This window comes from Ailuropoda melanoleuca, chromosome 6 (assembly GCF_002007445.2).
Source record: "Ailuropoda melanoleuca isolate Jingjing chromosome 6, ASM200744v2, whole genome shotgun sequence".
NCBI classification, from domain to species: domain Eukaryota; kingdom Metazoa; phylum Chordata; class Mammalia; order Carnivora; family Ursidae; genus Ailuropoda; species Ailuropoda melanoleuca.
In genome coordinates, this window is record NC_048223.1 from 124,449,025 (window position 1) to 124,470,365 (window position 21,341).

The 21,341-nt window shown below is 46.3% G+C and overlaps 1 protein-coding gene across 2 annotated transcripts in view; it reads right to left on the bottom strand.

The window, feature by feature from the left end:
* ADAM12 (ADAM metallopeptidase domain 12) overlaps nt 1-21,341 on the bottom strand; it is a 326,152-nt gene that overhangs the window by 44,527 nt on the left and 260,284 nt on the right. For both annotated transcript variants that reach the window (XM_034663422.1, XM_034663423.1), the window contains exons 7-11: nt 20,343-20,408; nt 19,202-19,273; nt 14,632-14,801; nt 12,157-12,241; nt 7,098-7,246 (exon numbers count right to left, since the gene is read on the bottom strand). In XM_034663422.1, coding sequence (XP_034519313.1) covers nt 7,098-7,246; nt 12,157-12,241; nt 14,632-14,801; nt 19,202-19,273; nt 20,343-20,408 — 542 coding nt within the window. The remainder of the gene's footprint in view (nt 1-7,097; nt 7,247-12,156; nt 12,242-14,631; nt 14,802-19,201; nt 19,274-20,342; nt 20,409-21,341) is intronic.

Sequence of the window (21,341 nt, forward strand, 5' to 3'; positions counted from 1 at the left end):
TCAGTCCCCACATGAAACCCAAACACGGCTGGGGCCATGGCCATGTGGAAAACACAGAGGTAGGCTGAATGACACAGCTCCCCACAACTCATCCCTAGCCTTGATGTGTCAGCCTGGCTGCAAGGAGCTCCCCGGAAGCCTCCAGCTGGAAGCTGAGCACGGTTTTCTCTGACCATTACCCCAGGACAGATGCCGGTGACTCAGCCTTATGTCCTGGGACTTCCAGTTGGGTAGTTTTGAAAATGCTGGTCGTTCATTTAACTTTCTGAGCCCCAGCTCTCTTCTCTTTAAAACAGGCATCGTCATACCCACCTCACAAGGTTTACTGTTGAACTAGGATATTGGAATGCAATCCTCTAGGGTCAAAGTCAAGTTTTCCTACGGGCATTTCCCCTAAATTGGATATTTAAGAAGTAGGGGCCATGCCGACCCATCTGCCCAGCTTGACCTCTCTGTTTTGTGTCCAGCTTAAGAGAGGAGGAGGGGGGCGCCTGGGTGGCACAGCGGTTAAGCACGTCTGCCTTCAGCTCAGGGCGTGATCCCAGCGTTCTGGGATCGAGCCCCACATCGGGCTCCTCTGCAGTGAGCCTGCTTCTTCCTCTCCCGCTCAGTACTGAGGCTCTGCGCTAATTGCAGACAAGCTCCCGGATTTTACAGCGAGCTAATTACACAGAGAGGGACAAGAACATTCTCCATATTGGTGCACGTTCTTGAACTCTTTTCAAGAATCTCTCCTGCCAGTTCATTTCCCCCTTATGATAATGTCGGGATGTAGCCAACGAAATTACTCTGGCTGGATAATTAAACTGATTCTGAGCAGCAGTGTTTTAATGTTACCAGAGCTCCTCATTTTGTCCCCTCCTTGGATAAAGATTTCCACTCCCCCCCTACACTTTGAAGGATGAAGTGAAGCGTTTCTTAATCCTTTCATTGAGAAAAAAAATTAATCACCTTTAAATGAAGAGATAATACGTGAAAATGATCTCCCACAAACGGGTTCTTATAAAATCCCCTTATGATAAACGTATTTCATGATCTCAGTTCCTCAGAGTTCAAAGGGGGTGAGTTTAAATTATGTGTATTTTTGCACTGTTCTCCAAGAATGCAAGTTCTACGAAGAGTACTGACTTCCAAATACATCCAATGTCTATCAATTCCTAACCACATCCCAAACTCTGGGGAATCTTTCACTGAAAAGTTCACTTTAGCTCCTTGAAACACATTTTCAGATAGAGGTCTCCTCAAACAGAAATCCAGTTGTCCAGTAATGTGAGCTAGGGATTCTTGGGGAGAGCCTGCCTAAACTCATTCAATTCTTTAGGGTTCAGACTGGACGAATACCTTCCCTGCCCACCATCCCTTCCAACCTTTTGCTCCTCATTCACAAAGAATTATCATTGTTATTGTTTTTAACTGTGAAATGGTACAATGGTCACGTTTAAAATGGTCTCCTCTTGCAGTGGCATACACTTAGAGGGGAGATGCTATGAAATCCAGGACGTTGTAAAGAGACTAGATTAGGTGCCCCTGCAGGGAGCCTCACGGCACCAAAAATGTCCCCAGTGTCCTGAGGTTGTACTTTGTAATCAGCACAGTTTACTTGCCTGTCATCCCACTACAGTATGAGTTCCCAGAAGGTTCCTGCCTTCTGTGTCTGTGCCCGTACTCTGCTCCCTGGGACCTGGCACACAGGGGCACAGAAAATACTGGCTGAGTCAATGAGTGGTTTTGCGATGCTTGGTTGCCTAACCCGATTTCCTGCAGCGGGCTAGTCCTGAGTCAGAGGCAGGCCTGATGTCTTCTTAGTTTTCATCAGAGAAGGTTGAACCTGGGTGGAGGCCATCCAGATGTGCTCCACGTCCAGACAGCCGTGTAGCAAGTAGGTATGCAATGACTGTTTCCTGAATTGAATTAAATGGAATCGAATGAGCCAATTATACAAACTTTTGAGGACGTAGCATGGCAATGCTTTCTGCTTAAACATGGTTATTTGATCCAGTAGTACAGGTTACTCCTGAACGTCCAACCTCAGCTTAATGTAAATTATTTACACCACTGGAGAGCAAGGGGTCACCCTCATTCGATTTCCGTAGCCTACGTTATCCTGGGCATGCAACATGCTGCTCTCCACTCTCCGTTGGCAGCTACAGAGCATTCTTTGCTCAGGAGCTGTTTGCCAGTCTGGACTAAACAAAACCCAAACAGCTCCAAACCCCTAATCTTAGCATCAGCATGAAAACTATGCAGCAATTCCTTTCAGACACACACACACACACACACACACACACAGAGGGAGTGTGAAAGGGCTCTTCCATGGCTCTTTGTCGAGTCCTTAAAGGATACTTACTGTAGGAACAGCAAAGTGAAACCCTAAACAGAATAGCACTTTGTACATCAAGTGTGCAAGTCCGGAGAGGCAAGGGTGTGTGTGTGGGGGGTGTAGGACGCACCGCCTGGAGTGCTGAAGCAGGACCCTTCTCCTTGAATTCCAAATGCCTATTAATCACACGAAAATAAAACTAGAATTTAGAGCCCATTGCTTTGACTTTTTTTTTTTCTTTTACAAGAAGCACACCCTGCCTTTTTAAAATTGACAAAACCCCTTAGCTTGGCAAGCTATCCTAGCTCAGATATGCTGGTGATCTTAGAAGGGAAGAAAGCTTGAAAAGTTAAGTCAGATCAGATTACTGCCCTGCCTAAACCCTCCAAGGACTTCTCACTGTGCCGGGGACAAAACCGCGTTCCTACTTGGTGGACTGGGCTTTGCCTGGTCTGGCTCCTCCCAACCCCCTTTCTCTCCAGTAGCACCAGCACCCTGTGCCCCCAGGCCCCACTCCTATGCTGGCGCAGCCCCGACAAGCCCCTGGCCTCCCATCAGCACAGCCATGTCCCTTCTGCCCAAGTCCCCGGCCTCCCCCATCCCCGCAGGCTCTCCGACCAGCCGCACCTTTTGGTCTTCACTTAAAGGTCACCTCCAAGAGAGCTCCTCCCTAAAGCCCTAATTAAGGTGGGGCCCCTCGCTCATCGTCTTTCCTTTCCATCCTCTTCCTCTGTGTCCTTCAAAGCACTCCGCTTTAACCTGCGATTTTCAAAGTACTGTTTTCAAGTCTGTCTTCCCCCAGAAAGTGCAAGTTCCTGGAGGAAAGAAGAATGTCTGTCCTGTTCCTGGCTGTCACCCTGACATCTATGAGAGCACATGAGATCTTGCGGCAGCCGGGTTAGCATGTGTCCCAGACTCTGGTGCATCCCCCCACCCCCCCACCCCAATGGAGGTTCCTTTCCTCCAGCTCCAACAGAAAATTTCTCGCAAAAAATAAAGGAAGCCCCGAGAGTACTTTTTGAATGCCAATACTGCTTTTTTTGGGGGTCCACTCTGGGAAGTGACATTTATAATTATGCTAAATATCCTTTTCCAAACGTGTTCAAACTTTTCACATTTTTCTTACTCCCATAAATGCGGCACGCTTCGTCCTCAACCCTTTCAGCCCACATGCTCCACGCAGCTCATTAACGAGTGGGCTCACGGAGTCTAAACTCCCGCACCAATCCCCAGATACCGCTTTTGCTAAAGAGCGATTTCCAAGGCAGGTCTTGGTGTGAACTGTGCGAAGACGGAAAACACGCTCGCACGCGCTCCGGGCCTTGCGGTAACTAACGGTACGACCTGTAGGGAGCGCCCTCCGACCGTTCCAGCCAGCTGCTGCTGACGTCACGACGCCGCGTTTAAGCGGGAGTGCACGCTGGCGCGGTTCTCCCCGGGCTTCCAGTCCCGTTTGTCAATGACCGGCAGGTGGTGAATGTCGCGGAGTTAGGAGCATGGAAAGTCTTGATAAAGAAAACACAAGGCATACCCCGGGCTGTGCTTTCCCCCTTGCCACCATTCGCAATCTTGGTTCTTTTTGACTCGGGGAGACCTGAATATCATGAAAGCAGTCACGATTCACCTCTTTTGGAGTCCCCTTTGACGCCAGGCTTGAGTAACACTTTGAACGTCTGCGGCTCGTTCCCGCATCAGGAGTGCGGAGGGAGTCAGGACGGAGGCTGGTGTGGGGCCGACGGCCAGCCTACTACGAGCCGTTCACGCAGAGGCTGTGGGCGCGTTGCTCAGTGACTGCCTTGTGGCGCTCGAGGTGCTTTCCAGCAACTCCGAGCAGGGATTCTGGAAGAGGCCCTCAACGATTTAGGCCCCGCCAGCTAAATAATAACAGTAATCGTGCTGCCGTGTATTTGCGGAGTGATTTACAATTTACAAAGACATGTGATCTCATTTAATCCACTCTGCCGCTCTCGAGGGGACCCTATGAGGTAAGAGGGAGACCACGTGGGGATAATACTGCAGATTAAAAGCAGCCTGGAAGTTCTACAATGGGTGATGGATGGCTGAGGGTTGCCTGGGCGGCCTGACCTCCCCCTCACTGTGGGCTTTTGTGATTAATTCACCCACTTGCTTAGGAAGTTTCTTTCCATCTGAGAAAATTAAAAACACCACTCTCTGGACAGGAATGTGGGATCATAAATGAGAACCAAATAGAAAAGATTTATGCAAAAGCACAAGCTCAGCAAAAGAGAAATCTTAGAAATTGCTAATAAGGTATAAATCAAGTAAGGGCTATTAGCAAACCCCTGGTAAGGGGAAAAAAAACAAACCCACCTTTGAAATGATTTGCTGAGCTCGTAACAATACCACTTCTATCTATGATTTTCAAATATCTCCAGGGTAATTTGGCTCATATCCTTAAACACTGCCATGAAGACTTTCCAATTCAAAGGGCTTTACACAAAATTATGGGGAGTGTCAGGAAGTAGGTCTTGCTGTTGTACCTCGAGAATCACGTAATTCCTAGAGCTGTGGGGTCTCCCGCATCTGTGTGTTCCCGACAATAAGCACAGGGCTCAAAAAAGTGTGTTGACTATGTGAACAAATAAGTCGCAGGATGGGTGGATGTATAGATGATCTGATGAAAGGATGGGTAGATGGATGGATGAAAGGAATGATCAGTGAATAAATGGATGGATGGATGGGTAGATAGAATGAATATGAATCAGTGGACAGATAGATGGATGGAAGGAAGGAAGGAAAAAAGACAAACTCACTCATTTTCTTGACGAAGAATGGTTAAGACCAGAGGGGTTACTCCTTTGCCTGTATCACCCAAAACAATTGGTGTCAGAATAGGGGCTCCCAGGGCTCTTCAACCCTACCCTAGTGCTCCCAGTCTTGTCTTCCATTTGCCAATTTTATCAAGAGTTCCAAAACATTCACGATGTTAGTCATTGGGAACCACTTCCGGGAGGCATGCAAGCTGATGTGTTTGTGTCTATTTGATAGGCAGGGAAATTAAGAAGTGAATTTTCTGTAGCCACTTTGAGTTCCTCAAGAATGAGAAAGCATGAACACCGCTCAGTTGTGTGTTAACTTCCTACCAGCCTCATATTCTGAGATTCACACGGCATGCTGGCCGGTGATGCTGGGCTCTGTCTGGCCTGGTAGGATATTGGAAAAAAAAGACACCTACAGGCCCCTGGCCCAACCTCATACCCTCAGAAGGAATTCTTTGCCCTCAGTGCCTCCCAAATAGTTATCTTGCTTCTGCCTGGATACTTTAATGACAAGGAGCACACACTTTCTCAGAGTAGCCTGCCTCCCTTTGGGGAGCTCCCTGGTTAGTATCTAGAGTTTTATACTATTTCTTTTCCTGTTGGTGTTGGCCTAAGATACTCTCACTTTGAGCACCGGTTCCTGGCTTCAGTAATCACAGACTCAGAGCAAATCCCTCTACTAGGTCTAGGTCTTTGTCACTCCTTCGAATCGTGCTTAAGACAGAATTAGGAGCAAAAAAAAAGATGCCCTCCAAAGGCTCTGTGCTAACGGTGGCAAGGAAGACAAGCAGTCACTTGCCAATAAAGGGACAATGAGGTGCCTCAAGAACAGCTCTCAGGCATGACAACATCTAGGATGCGAGCTGTGCCCCTCTGCCCAGTCTTTGTTTCAAAGACAATGTGATGCCCTAGGAGCCATTTGAGAGGAGCCACCCAATGCTATTCCTTGCAAAAGTATAACTGCATTTTGTAACAATCCATCGCTTTACACCTCCAGCAGGTGCCCCCCCCCCCCAGGACCGGCCCCTTGCCAGCAGGTCTTCACAGAGGCCGGTCTTTGGGCTGCAGCCAGTACTTGCCTCCTGTTCCAACATTTCCTTCCAGCAAACCCAGAGAGCAGGCCTCACCTGGGAAGTGCCATGAAGAGAAGTGTTGGGAAGGTCTCACTCAGGTATAAAAAAAGAAGATTGTAACAAGTGAGTGTTCTTCTTTCCTAATGAGAGTCTCCCCACATTAGCACAGCGCTCTGGTTTGGGATGGGCCCTGGGAGGCATCAGGATCTCATCAGAATCTGTACTCAGTCACTCCTCGTGGCATCTCTTTCCACCTCATTTGAATGCTCCCTTAATGAACCTGTCTTCCTTTTCCCCTGGGCGAACCGAGCCTAGAGTTTCAGAAAGGCGTTCCAAAGGGAAGAATAGCAAGATTTACTGACACAGAGAAGTCACTTCATTTAAGCCTCTCAGATCCGATAAGGTGGTGCCTTAGAGGTGGGGACGCTGCAGAACACCCCTCCCCCCGCTACCAATGCATTTCAGATACACAGGCCATCAGGTCAACCCCGAGGGAAGAAACACTCCCCAGCCAGCACCCTCTGAAGGCCATGTGACCCATCTAACCCTGCCCCCTTTGCCCAGTGAGTTTTCCTGGCCCTTGGCTGGCGGAGGCACTCTGGAGCTATAGGCTCAAATAGAAAACAGGTGTTCAGATCGTAGGATAATTTGCAATTTCTAAACAAAGACAGCGTCTACACCTCCCCATCCGCCACTTCTCAGGGAAGAGGTCAGTCCTCCTGCCCTGTGGCATTGCAGTCTGGTTGCCTATGACCCACCCTTCAGAGGAGTGCAGTCCACTCTGGCTACTTGGAAAGGGATTTCCTTCTGGAAGTTTCCATGGGTGGTCTGGCCAAAAAACCAGGGAGATTTTTGCTTAGCAGTTGCCCAACATGCAATTCAACCTTTGGCAATTCTGAAAATGGCTGGGATGTGGGTACTTGCCCGATGGAAGGGTTCATGATGCAGCCTCCTTTGTCGGCAGCCACGCTGCAGCCACAGCCTCGCTCCAGTGTGTCGTGGTTCATCCCGAAGTTATGGCCCAGCTCATGTGCCAGGGTCACAGCGGCACCAAGGGGGCTGTCTGAATGGTCCTCAAAGCAAACACAAGAGCACAATGTATAGTTCACCTCTCCTTGGCCTTTTCCCCAGTCCCTGTCCACCTCTGTCCCCCACCATTGACCGAATCCAATCCCCTATAAGGAACAAATATAGAGCCCCGTTATTTAGTTCAAATGTAAATAAGAGATGTGACCTATTTTATGAAACCAGCTCAGGGTCTCTTCTACAGACGAATGCATTCATCATGAACACATGCAGGACTCCTTATGTCTTTCCATGAAATGCTCAAGTCACTCATCTCCATTCTTTCCTGCAATTGCTTATAAAACATCTTTCTTGGGGCGCCTGGGTGGGTCAAAATAAGTACCATTTTATCCTGGATGGAGATGGGGCTGATGAGAAGTTGGGAGGGGGAAGCGTACTTTGTGAGATTCTAAATAAGACCTGACCAGGGCCTGCTGAGCACGCCCCTCCTGTCTACTTGGTAGAGAAGGATACTTGGAAAATTCACAATAATTTACCAAAAAAGCTAGCCACCTTGAGTAATCTGTTTGAAGACTGAGTGAATTAAGGTCGTAATCCAGTTACGCTCCACTCTTGCTGGCTCCTTGGTTTGTCGAGTGGTTTTGGAGATGCATAGAAGCACCCTGATTCTCTGACTGTAGCTGCTGGGGGTTCCCGCAACACTGTGATGGGCTTTGGAGGTGGTCTCTCCATTCAGCGAGCATTGCGTGGCCACCCCTAACTTAATAAACTGCATGGATGGTTTGGCTAAATAGACGTTAGAGATTATTGTTATTTAAGATGTTATTACTTAATTATTAAATACTAATTGTTAAATACTAATTATTAAAATATTGTTACTTAACTTTAACAAACTAAAATTAGTTAATTACTAAATGTGATTGGAAGAGATTGTGCCCCTCAGTGGTGTTTTTTTTTTTCTTGGTTTCAGGAGAATTTAGTGATTCATCACTTACACATAACATGCAGTGCTCATTATATCAAGTGCCCGCCTTAACGCCCATCACCTGTTTAGCCCTTCCCCCCACCCACCTCCCCTCCAGCAGCCCTGTTTGTTCTATATAGTGAAGAGTCTCTGTTTTGATCTTATTTTATTTTTCCTTCCTTTCTCCTTTGTTCATGTTTTGTTTCTTAAATTCTACATATGAGTGAGATCATCTGATATTTGTCTTTCTTTGACTGACTTATTTCACTTAGCATAGTACACTCTAGTTCCATCCACGTCATTGCAAATGGCAAGATTTCATTCTTTCTGATGGCCAAGTAATATCCCATTGTGTGCGTGTGTGTGTGTCCATATATATATAACACTTCTTTTTCTGTTTATTAGTTGATGGACATTTGGGCTCTTTGCATAATTTGGCTAGTGTTGATAGTGCTGCTATAAACATTGGGGTGCATGTGCCACTTTGAATCGCTGTTTTTGTATCCTTTGGATAAATACCTAGTAGTAAATTGCTGGTCATAGGGTAGCTCTATTTTAACTTTTTGAGGAACCTCCATAGTGTTTGCCAGACTGGCTGTACCAGCTTGCATTTCCACCAACAGCGTAAGAGGGCTCCCCTGTCTCCGCATCCTCACCAATATCTGTTCTGACAGGTGTAAGGCAGTATCTCATTGTGGTTTTGATTTGTATTTTCCTGATGATGAGTGATGCTAAGCTTTTTTTCAAGTGTCTGTTAGCCATTTGTATGTTTTCTTTGGAGAAATGTCTGTTCATGTCTTCTGTCCATCTCTTAACTGGTTTATTTGTTTTGGGAATGTTGAGTTTGGTTAGTTCTTAACTGATTTTGGATACTAGCCCTCTATCTGATATGTCATTTGCATATATCTAGGTTGCCTTTCAGTTTTGTTGATTGTTTCCTTCGTTGTGGGGAAGGTTTTCATCTTGGCGAAGTCCCAGTAGTTCATTTTTGCCTCTGTTTCCCTTGCCTTTGGAGACATGTCTAGTAAGAAGTTGCTGTGGCAGGTCACAGAGGTCACAGAGGTTGCTGTCTGTGTTCTCTAGGATTTTGATGGATTCCTATCTCACATTTAGGTCTTTCATCCATTCTGAGTCTATTTTTGTGTATGGTGTAAGAAAGTGGTCTGGTTTCATTCTTCTGCATGTTGCTGTCTAGTTTTCCCAACATCATTTATTGAGGAGACTGTCTTTTTTTCCATTGGATATTCTTTCCTGCTTTGTCAAAGATTAGCTGACCGTAGAGTTGTGGCCATCGGTGATATTTCTGAAAAGGCCTGCCCACTATAGAGCAATGAAGGTACCTTATTCAAATACTGCTTTGTGCTACATAGGAAAGAGATAAGAGGTTTTCCAAGAAACTTCCAGGAAACAGTGACACTGGGTTTTGGAGAAAGCATCATTCCTGATGCAGATAATCTTTGTGGGGCCTCTTCTAAAGGCATGTTCATAAAAGATTATATAGGCTGTTCCTAGGTATAGCTGTAGCTTACTCTCTCTCTAGCCTAAGTCTCAGAAGAGAACAGCACATCAAGGGACCAAGTTATTCTTAGAATAGATGAAATTCCTAATAAATTACTTTGTTTAGATTTTACCGTTTCCTGTTGTAGGAAGCTTCACAAATATGTTTCAGGAAATCAATTCTCAAGAATAACACAGGTTGGCAAAGAGAATGTAGCCAACCTAAGAATGTGGAGGGCTGAATTTAGCATGCTTTGGCACATAATTCAAGGACTTTGTCCTTTAAAAGTTATTCTTTGATTTTTTTGTATCACTGAATATCTTGGGTTTGTTTTTAATTGTCAAGTTGTTTTACATTCTTTCACGGATAGGTGATTACGAACAGACTATCTTTCAAGAGACCCTGATAAACAGTTTACATTTGTAATAAGAAAAGAAAACCTACTTCTTTATTTATGGCATTATCCCCAAACCAAGGTTGTTCTAGTCCAGTTAGATACAAGGGCGTGGCTTTCAGTTACTAAAGCAAAGACTTGCTCCATCTTAAAAAAAAAACAAGAGAACCAGGAGCGGAACTCATCTGTTCAATTTGATTGGGATTCCTGCTTCCTTGCTACATGATTTCCTTCCTCTTAGACTTGTGAGTCCTTCAGTGGGACATGGTCACGAGGAACACCCATGAATTTAATTGTAGGGACACAATAGGAGAAAGTTCATCTAAAGTTGTCAGGATATTGATCTCATTTATCTCATGAATTTTATAGAATTAAAGGGGCTGTAGACTTTTGTCCTGCTAGATGCTTCTCTCATATGTGGAGTAGACAAAGGGTGTGTCTAACTGCTGCCAAGTTGGTCAAACATATTTCCTGTTGATTAACTTTGGACTTGACTTGATTACCACGCAGTACACGTATTTCCTTACCTTTCCCACATTCATTTTCATCCATTTAAAAAAATAGCCTTTTCTCTATGCTTTTAAAGATGGAATCTTGATCAAGTGCTTGTATGGAAACAGAATGAGGGATACGAACTGAAGAAAGCCACTTAATATGATCAGAATGCTTACAAAAATGTTTAAACACCCCAAACAGAAGAACCTGCCATATTTATGAAGAATTCAGTCTTAGCGCTAAAAAATATTTACATCCATTTTAAGTGGTAAAGCCAGTAGCAACTGACCATGGAACCATGAAACAGAAAATTATTCCCTCTTAAAATTTTACAGGCTGTTCTGTAAAAGTACAGTCAGGATCTGACTTGAAATTAACCTGGCACCAACAAAAACCAGTTTTTCCAATGACTTCCATAGCGGGGATCACATGCAGGGCTCGTAGGTTCAAAGGAAACCAGAGGGTAGCTCGTTCAAGCCAGAAATCCAGAGGGGGTACGATCTGCCCAGACGGCCACTCCAGCTTGTATGTCTTAGTGCATGTTTATGTGAATTACCAGCACTAATCAGAGAAGAGGAAAACATTTGTTGCTTATATTCACTAGGAAGATTAGGTCAGGCACTATGTGGAGGGAAAGTAATAGTCAGCAGAACATTACTCCTTCTGCTCCTTAATAAAACGGGGTATTCAGAAATGTTCTGTTTGGAAAAAAATGTGGAGGAAATCCTGGTTTCCTAGAAGGGCAACGTTCTGTTTGTTTAATGGAGATGTCAGAGTGGTCTCTGAGAATACTCCCTGTCTGAGGGCTGGTGCAAAAGGGACACTGCATTTGCAGAGCAGGGACGGTGCCAGCATGCGGTGAAACCTTTTCTTTAACTGATGGAATGGAGCTGGAGTCCCTGGTTAAGCAGTGTATCAAAGCTCTTTCCCTCTTAAATTCATAAGAAACAAGTCCCAACTATTCTTCCAGTTTTGTTCCCTCTACACATATGTACAGCCCATATATGACAAAATTATCCTTATAAAGCAATAGACCTAGGTAACTGCCTTCCAAGATTAATGTTATTATGAAGACAAACTGGACACTGGCTAGGAAGTAGATATAAGCATTTGCAGTGGTAAATAGTTACAAACCTCAGACTTGGCTGTTGCGCTTGGAGGCAGAACCATGAGAAAATCATGCTGGTAGTCATGTTTGGTGAGACCACAGTCCATCTAAGAAACTGAGTGATGAGGGCAACCCCAGTGCCTGGTTCATCTCAAGGCTGGAGGGCATCCTGGCTTGGAATGCTTTGACCAAAACCCCAGTTGAAACTTTTTCTCCTTAAAAGGGGCAGTTAGGCTTCCACTAAGCTTTTTTGACACACTCACCTTGCCTGTGATGACTTGATGTGTGTGTGTGTGGTTGTTTTTAAATGAACAGTACCTAAAATATTATGGGGTATAGAAGACCAGAAATAGGGCTAGAAAAAGGTAGAATTACATATAAGAAGCATGAAAGAAAATGGCCTAATTTTACAAAGTCCAGTAAAAGTAGAAGCTGTCTGGAGAAATGCGGGGAAATGGGTGGAACACTGCCCTCAGCTCCTTGGTGCCCCTGACTTACCATGATGATCCCTCCCGACTGCTCTGCCGTGCACATGCTCATGATGGGTGCCATGCCGATGGTGGTCCCTTGGAAATACACCCCACTGGGAAATTTAAAAAAAAGCTTTCTTAAATTCATATAGAATGAGGACATTTCCAAACATCTGAAATTTGTTGCATTCCAACAAGAAGGGCAAGGGCACGTGCAAGAATGAAGACAGCCACGTGGGGCCTGTTTACAGGTGATTTTTATCCTTAGTTCCTTTCAAATGTATTTTGCATCGTGGTCCCGCAATCTTTTCAGATTTTTGTTTGCAAGACTCAGACCATGATCAGTCATGATCTTTGTACTTATGAGTTGTATCCTGCCTATTTTCTACAGATTGGAGGGAGCTGCTCTTTTGAGACACCATCTGCTGTTGGAAGTGCTGAGAAGAGTCACAGAGAACACTAGTAACTAAATGAAATGCACGTGGCGGTTTACTAGACCTTCTGTTGTAGCTGAATTTTGCTTGCCTGCGTAACATTACAACCAGGCCAGAAACCCAAACTCTTCAAAGTGTCTTGCTAAGGTAGCTGGCAAAAATGAGGTCGGCAGAAAAATGATTGCTCCTCTGGGGCCAGTGCAGAATAAGCACCCACCCCGGGAGGAAGGTTCCAGTAGGGAGATTGTGGCTTAGATGCAGGCTTTTCCTTATGTGGATTCTTAACCTGATCAATGAATCTAATGACGTGAAGCCCTGTTAATTGAAGTGCTGTAAATTCGACCCTCATGCATTAAAAATTAAACATTGTTCATATTTGTTGAACCTCCATTAAGGGAATCTCTCTTAAATGACTTACTCATGTTATCTTGGCTATGTTCATACATAGATTAGGCAGACACTGTTTGAGAAGTTATTCTGACAGTGTTCAACTGGACAAAAGGGAGTAAGTATATATGAAACCCTATCTGTGTATATATGCATGCATCCATCCATCCTGTCATACTCATATGTATAGTACTTGGGGTTACAGATTTTAGTTTTACATCTATATAGACCACTTTAACAGATACAATTATATATGTATATAGATAATAAAGTTATATAAGAGGCTAATTTATTTCCAGATGTTCAAGTTGGACAGACTCCATTTGGGAAAAAAAATTAAAAGAAAATACTCTGACTCAAAATATCTAAAATGTGCTTTAAGTAGTTCAGAATTAATCAATGAATAAAATATGAGGCAACCACAAATATCCCAGGCGGGGAAAAAAAACAAACAACCCTGTGAAAACGGCCAAAGTAAATTATCAGGGAATGCTAACAGCCTTAGTTCATAGGTAGGCATTTTCTAAAGTGAGGGTAGAATTAGAATGGTTTTTAACTTTCTGTAATTTTTTAAAAGATTTTATTTATTTGAGAGAGAGAGAGAGAGCACACAAGCAGGGGGAGGGGCAGAGGGAGAAGGAGAAGCTGACTCCGCCCTGAGCAGGGAGCATGGCTTCATCCCAGGACCCTGAGATCATGACTGAGCCGAAGGCAGATGCTTGACAGACTAAGCCACCAGGCGCCCCATCTTTCTATAAATTTTTAAGAAACTAAATATAATTTGCCAAAGAAAAAAGTCTCTGACCCCAGAGCTTTCAATTCAGTGAAATGAAGCTGCGTGAGAACATAGGAATAACAGCATAAACTGTTTAAGTGTCTTAATAAAAATTCTGTCACTTTGAGAAAAATCTACTCCTTACCAATTAAAATTATGATAAGAATTTTTTTTCTTTTAAATATAAAGGTGTCTGAATATCTTCCCAATCTATTGTTATGTTATAGCTGTGCTTTCCCTCATTTCATTATCTGCATGACACTTAGCGCTACTGTTGCATTCTCCCAGCGACCGGGGACCCCTGAGAGCAGGGAGGCTTATAGTGCTGGTCATCGCTATGTTCGAAGCACCTAAAACCTACTTGCTTCCTGACTGGCGCTCAGTACACACCGACTGAAAGAATGCAGACCACCAGGGTCCTCTGATCTAGAAAACCGGAGTCATAGCGAAACAGGAGGAAGAATGAACACTTCCTTTCTCCAGGCATCTGGAAATAATCATCCTAGTGCATCATCGTCACATCTTGCATAAACATTTTTCACTAATAATGAAAGAAAATGAGCTTTTTTTTTTTAAAATAGCTTACTGAGGACAATTTTATATCAAGACGAAGATTAGGAAAATTTGCATAGAGGAAAACGTCCAGGTGATGGAGAAAGAAAATAAGACATCTCTTAGAGGGATAGGTTTCTTCAGGGGTTCAAAGGGAGACTTTCCCAATAGGCTCCCAATTCGCTCAGGATGGCACGTGTCCCACTGATGTGGCTGGGAAACACCCCTGTACAAGTCAGTGTGCAGCTTTGGGGAATGCCTGATGAAGCTGAGGGGAGAGGGGGCTGCTGAGGTCGTCACTGTTTCTTTAACCAGAGGAGAGCCAAAGACCCCCCTCCCGCCCCCCGCCCCATACCTGATAAGCTGGGCATTGTCATGAGATTTGCGGGGTAGAAGCTTCATCTTTCTCCAATCCAGAAATTCATGGAGGCTTAGGAACGGGTCCTGACTTACAGAGCATTTGTCGATGTCATTCCACACCTCCACGCCCACCAGCACTATCCGAATGTTCAGTGGTCTGTAAAACTGAGGAAGACAGGCACCCTCTGGGGACCACATTCATGGGAGCTTAAAATGCACATATGTGCGTGCTTTGAACTTCACTGACACGGGTGAGAAAAATATCTCTGTGCTCCCTTGTTCCTGTGGCGTTAGAATTTAAGAAATATTTTCAGGGTCGGACGCAAAGTGATGTGTTAACTGGGTTTTCAATGTTGTGGACGGGTTAGATGCCAAAGATAATAGGCTTTCTGATGTCTGCCCTTATTTGTATGGAAGCACACATTTCACATGGTTCGCTGGTGATCTGAAATATGCACAGAGATGTGTGCTATCGCTCAAGAAGTTACGTTACGCCTAAAGACCGCGCGTTCATAACTATGCAGGGAAAACAGGGAATTAGGATCTTTCAGACACTCTGCCGAAGACAATAATTTGTTCCTTTTAAGCAAAATGTTCTACCTATGAGTTACTGAAAATGAATCTGTGTTAATTTTCAGCAAAGACTCAGACTTGGCTGACGCGAGCACGTTCTGTCACTTACGATCAACCTAGAAGGTTTTAATTCAATGCAGAAATCAATATCTTTCAGAATAATACAGGCATATGCAGAACCCTTCTTCTGGAACATTAATGACCATCTTCCTCACAACCAGAAGTTAGCTCACCAGCGGCATCACAGGAAGGATCTTCTAAAGGAAGTTCCTTTTTTATGGGCTTGTGAAATCAAGCTTCAGGTATACTACCAAAGCTGCTTCTCATTGCCATTCTGTCTCCTGTCTTTATATAATCCTGACTTCAACCTACAACCCCTTCTTCACAAGCAGACCATCCCAGGGCAGAGGGAGGAAGAGCAGCTCTTCTAATGGCTAAGGGATAGTCTGCTCCGGGACAAGATGACTGGTCAGGGCGGAGGGAGGAACCACCCATTGCCTCTGACTACCTTGTTGCCCGCCATGTGCGTTACGACAAGGAGATGGCTCTGTGCTCAGGGTCCAGAGGGTGAGGACATGGGGTCACCTGGCTGGCTGTAAAATCTTCCAGTGCCCATGGTGTGTGAGGGGGTACACAATGGAAAGTCCTCATTTTCTGATACTCCAGGTAGCCCAGGAGGAAGATGTGGCTGATGGTAGCAGCCAAAGTCAAGCTTCAGACGTGAACAGGTCCCATTTTTATGCTACACGCATCTGGGCTAACAAGTCACAAAAGTCACAGAGGCTCCGCATTGGATGGTTAAGCCCCATTTCCATGTGGTGACCTAGCGGGCAGTATATTCCACAAGTTGGAGCAGCTGAGCCCCGTTCTGACCCACAGGAGGCAGGCTCATCGCATCCCCTCGCCGGTCATCCGGTGAGCACTAGGTTAGCCCAGAAGTGTGACTGGAGCACACACTACATCACAGAATGTAGCCTGGCTGCAGGGGTCCCACCGGGCTTCGAGCAGATAACAATTACAGGCATTGCATTAATAAGTCAATGAGACAATTTTCTGATGGAAATGCTGCACGACTGCTTGTTTTAAATCAAGAATTGCTTGGTCTGTGGTATGGACTTGCAAGCTCCTAGCTCCGGCTTCCCAGGCAGAATGAAGTTCCTGGACTCTTCGGGAACTCTGCCTGTGTCTGGCTGCTGCCCTTTGACCTGGAGACCACTCTTTCCACTGTGTAGGCACAGAGGTAACAGTGACCAGGAGACAGAAATGTCGGAGCTCCAGTGCTGACGTCCACACCAGCTCGCTAAGCCCTAACCTCAGAGCCACATGCCCCGTCTAGGCTTCGGGGGGGGGTGGTCATCTGTCTGCCTCCGACAAGGCTCTGTGGAAGGGGTAACTCAGGTCTGTAAAGCACTGCCACTGTTCCTCAGAGCTAGCTCTGGTGCTTGCCAGCCAAGGAGCTTTTCATATAACGATGGGTCATAATTGCCGTCTTTCAGCTCTCTCGGGTCACATCCTTACAACAGACTTCACACGACCTATGTAACACACGGTCCTTCCTCTCCCAACTGGTGCCCCCGAACACTGGTCAGGCCAGCTACCCCCATTGAGTCATCAGACACAATCCCTGTCCTGCCCGCTGGTGGTGTTCTTCCCAGGCTGCTGACGGCTGATACCAATAACCTCAGCGAACACTCAGCATTTCCTACGTCCGAGGCACAGTGCTGAAGACTTTCCAGTCTGCAGCCCTGTTCGTCTGCACCACAGCTCAATGAGGCCAAGAACTAGCATGATCCCCACTTTACCCTCAGGGACGTTGAGCTATGGAGGGATCGGGCAGCCTCTCAAGGTGTTACTGGCGTGGCTGGGATGTGGATGCAGGCAGCCTGGCCCTGGCACCCAGGTCTTAAACCACCAAGTAGCACAGCCACTCCTGGGGAAGTGCTCAGACTCCCTTCCAAGAGGACCTGCTGTGACCCCAGGCCCAGAGAGAAGCTGGACGGGAGCCTGGCAGCTGCCAGCCTGGCCCATGCACCCCAGAAAGTGGGTGGGTGCAGTCTGAGAGAGGTGGCCTCGACTGACCCATGAACACAGCAGCAAACAGGCATTTGCTCGACTCTTGTATGCTAGGCTTGGCATGGCACCGAGAACAAGGATTAGGATGCCCTTGCCCTTGGTTCCCAAATGCTCAGAGGTTAGCAAGAGGCTCAAAGCTGGGGACACTCAGCCATTGGGACAGTTCATTCCAACAGAGTGAACTACCAAGAAAGGGTGCAAACAGGAAGTTCACAAGGTACTGTGCCAAGGGCTCAAGGAAGCCTTCTGGAAGAAGTGGATCTGAAAAAATGGGTGGGGTGAAAGAGCAGACCCCGTGGGGTCTGATATGAGAACCTGTGCCCTTTGGGCAACCGGCTCAGTAGAGGAGGAACGAAGACTCCCACAAGCGGCAAAATACCCGAAGAAATTAAATGCGTGGAAGATGAGCCCTTTCAGAAGTAGGTCACAGGTCTGTGGCGGCGGATCTGCCGCTGGTGCTAACTTCTTCATGGATACGAAGTGGGAGACAGGTAGGAGGTGAAAGGTTAAAGAGGCAAAACTGGGGCGATCACACACCTCCAGTGCTCCGTCCTGCAGGTGAATCAGGACCTGGGGAGGGCCCCTCAGTTCCAGGGCACAGGCTTTGCCTCCAGCTATGAGCGTCAGACAGGCTTTCCGTGTTTTACTTGCAGGGGGCATTTCCTGGACGCTTCAGAATGTCACCTTTGTACTCAATGACTTCCTGGTCTTTCAGTCTGGGATGTTCTTCTCCCTCTCCCCTTCAGGCCAACCCAGCCAGCCAAGCGGTTATTCATTTAGAATGGCCAAGGAGAGCCAAGATTTCTGCAAATGAGGAAGTTGCCACTGGAAGTCATTGTCTTGGGGCGGAGACACACCCCCTTGGAGAGATGCAAAGCTGAACTTCTGAACACCTGCCAGGGCCCAGGGCTCATCAGTTACCGGACTTGGATGCACAGAGCATCTGGAGGGGCCTGGGTACCCCCAGCACGGTCTTCAGGGTCTACTGGGGGTGGCCGCATATGCGTGCTCGGCGATTCAGCTCTCTCCTGGCCGGAAACACAAAAACAGCCAGGCGGGCAAACTCCGCGGAGTCCGTCAGGTCTCTTCTGAGGTCTACAGTTCTTTAATTACCAATGCGAGTTATTAAACCCCCCCCCCCTTTGCCAGGACACCTGGGCAGCAATGCCTTTGAAAGCTTCTAGGCAACGCCAATGCGCGGGCAGGTGTGAGAAGCCCTGTTTGAGACGGACAGCCGTCAGCCCCAGACAGCTTGATGGCTCCGTTGTGCAGGTGTGCTGCATTCGGGCAGGTGTTCGGACAGGTTCACCCTCTCCTTGTGAACAGTAGTGTAAAGAGTGTTGCTGGGCTCCTACCCCCAGGATGAGACCAGACTTCTGGGGTTTCCTCCAGGTCTGGATCACCTTTGCCAAGGGTGAGCTCCCAATCTCCTCATTCTCGGTGAGCCATTTTCCAACAGCTGATTGAACTGAAAGCCAATTTCCGTGTCTCAGGACCGTGGAGCCCGTGTGTTACTTTTAAATGGCAGCCTGCCGTCAGGGGGACTGGGGACACAACCCAGGGAGACCTGGCAAAAAGCCCCTTGGGAGTTCTCCAAGGGGTCAGGTGCATCCTGTTGGGGTTCTGGCTCTAACTGGGGAGTCTGAGACCCCCTCACACTGGGACTCTGGCCAGAAGAGAGCCTGGAGGGAGATCTAGCCCAAGGCCACCGCAGTCCAGACAGCGTGCGTGGGTTCGCATCTCCCGGAGCTGCTCCAGGCCGGGAATTCTGTGCTCAGAGGAAGGGGAAGTCGGTGTTCCAGCCCAGCACCAGAACCCGGCCTCCCTGCCAAGTCAGACGAGGTGTGCTTCATTCCCTCCACCTCGTTTCTAAACATTTACATGCTTTGAGTGACTTAATTACCCGAAAAAGAACTTACCTTGTCAGCGTGATTAGCGATCTCTATTAATCGCTGCTTAACTTTTTCCAGATCTTTTCCTTGCCTCTGAAACTGAATAATTTTAAATGTCAGCATTAATAACAGCAAGAATATCAATCAAATCTCATCCTCCCAGCTCCTGGGAACGTGAAGTCTTGGGCTTCACAAACCACCCGGGACCCTCCACGGTTTACAGTGAAATGAGTTCCCATCCTGACGAGTAATTTCCTCGTCTGGGGACTTTCTGAAACTCCCTGAAATTTGCCCAAGCCAAGTGCTCATAAGACAGTAACTTCTGCAATTTTTCCAGCCTCATAAATGATGGAGGCCGTGACATGTTTTGGCAGAGAAAACAGACAACGAGAAGGCAGTCCAAAGCCATTTTTCATATCATCAACTTGATTTTAACTTCCTCAGAAATTTCCTTTATATTTGTTTTTAAAAATTAAACAGTAAAAGTAATAGAAGCTCATGGCACCAAGTCAAACAGCGCAGAGGAGAAGGGAGAAAAGTTAATGAGCTCCCCTTCTCCCCTCTAATCTGACCTTCCTGCTTGGGAACGGTTCTCTGAGCAACTGTCAAGTTGGTTTCATTCATAGGTGTCGAGTGAGTTCACGAGAGAAAGTTGCCTCATTCATAACTTGGAGTGGAGGCAAGGAATGAATGCAGAGAAGATCGTCTAAAAACAGCAACTGGAAACTGAAGAGAAAACTAACGTAGCATCAAAGCAGATTTCAGAAGGTAGGGTTTGTCTGCTGTGTCCCTGCAGCCTGGATTCTTCCATTCATTTTGGGTCAGGACGTATCAGACGATTCTAAACCAAGCTTTTCCCCCAAATATGTTTGAATACATTCTAAGACCGTCTGCCATTTCCTCCAAATAACTCCTTTTGGAGAGCTTAGCTAGCGAGTAGCTCTGCTTTTCCTGCAGTCCTGGCTTTTATTTTGTAATATCAGATACATTTGTAACATTTTATGCTCATGAATGCCAGAAAACCACTTTTTTCAATGGGTTCTTTGCAATGCTTTAAAGGGCTCATAGAAAATGAAGTTAATCAGAACAAGTAATAACGTGCTAAATATTTTCTTTTCCCTGTATTTTTTTTTAACCAACTATAGCGAGAAGTTGGAAATGTTCTTACCTCCCGGTTGTCCGCTACGATAACCAGCTCTACGTACTTGGTCATCTTGAGGGTCTCTCTTTTATGCTGCCAAAAGTAAACACGGATTTAATTTCCTTTCACACCTCGCCAGGGCTTCCAGAACACTGCCTATATCTCTGCACCTAAGCACTTGGCCTAAGGGGAGCCTAGCCTCACCACCACCACCAGCAGCGTCACCTCTGTTCCCTCTACCCCAACGACCTCTGTTAAACCTACTCCACGCGGGTGACTGGTTTCCATTTCCATATGGGAAATCCTTAAGAAGGAGTCCAGCCTGCCTGTTGAATCACGGACGGTGGGATCAGAATGAGTCAAGATCGTTATTAAATGAAACATGCACATAAACAAACAAAACCCAAGCACTCTCTGGAACAGGAGCCGGCTGACGGCTGTGCGTTTGTGGCTACATAGCCCAGATGAATCTCCCTACAGAAGATGATGGGGTTCAAGTGTTTTCTGTGTGCTGCTTTCACCTTTACGGTCCAGTGTTGGGATCTGAGAAGAGTGAAAGAGAATGTATTTTGAGCAGCCACTGCATGACTGTTCTGGGGAAACGTTAAATAGTCCTCTTCAGGCAGCTTATTTCTTAGGGCTGGTCACGTAAAAATCTAGTTAGAAGCAAAGAACAGCAGTGGTCTGGAGAACAGGGAACAGCCCAGCTGATAAATGGAACAGAGTCGGGTGAAGAGAAGGTGCTAGGAGTAAAACCAGAAAGGAACAAACGAGACAGACTCGAAAGAAAGAGTGTCGAGGAAAAACAAAAAGACTGACCTATATGCGGAGGAGCAGGGGACTGGGGGGTGGGGAATGAAATGGTTGAGAAGAATAAGGAAACTACATCAAGGGGTAGGGAGGGAGAAGATGCAGAAGGGCCTCTGAAATAAAGGCAGCGTCTCAAGTGGGTCACATTTTAATCAAGTTTCCTCAGAAACCATTTGCACTCTTCCATGAATTACTAGGGGAATCCCCAGGGCGTTT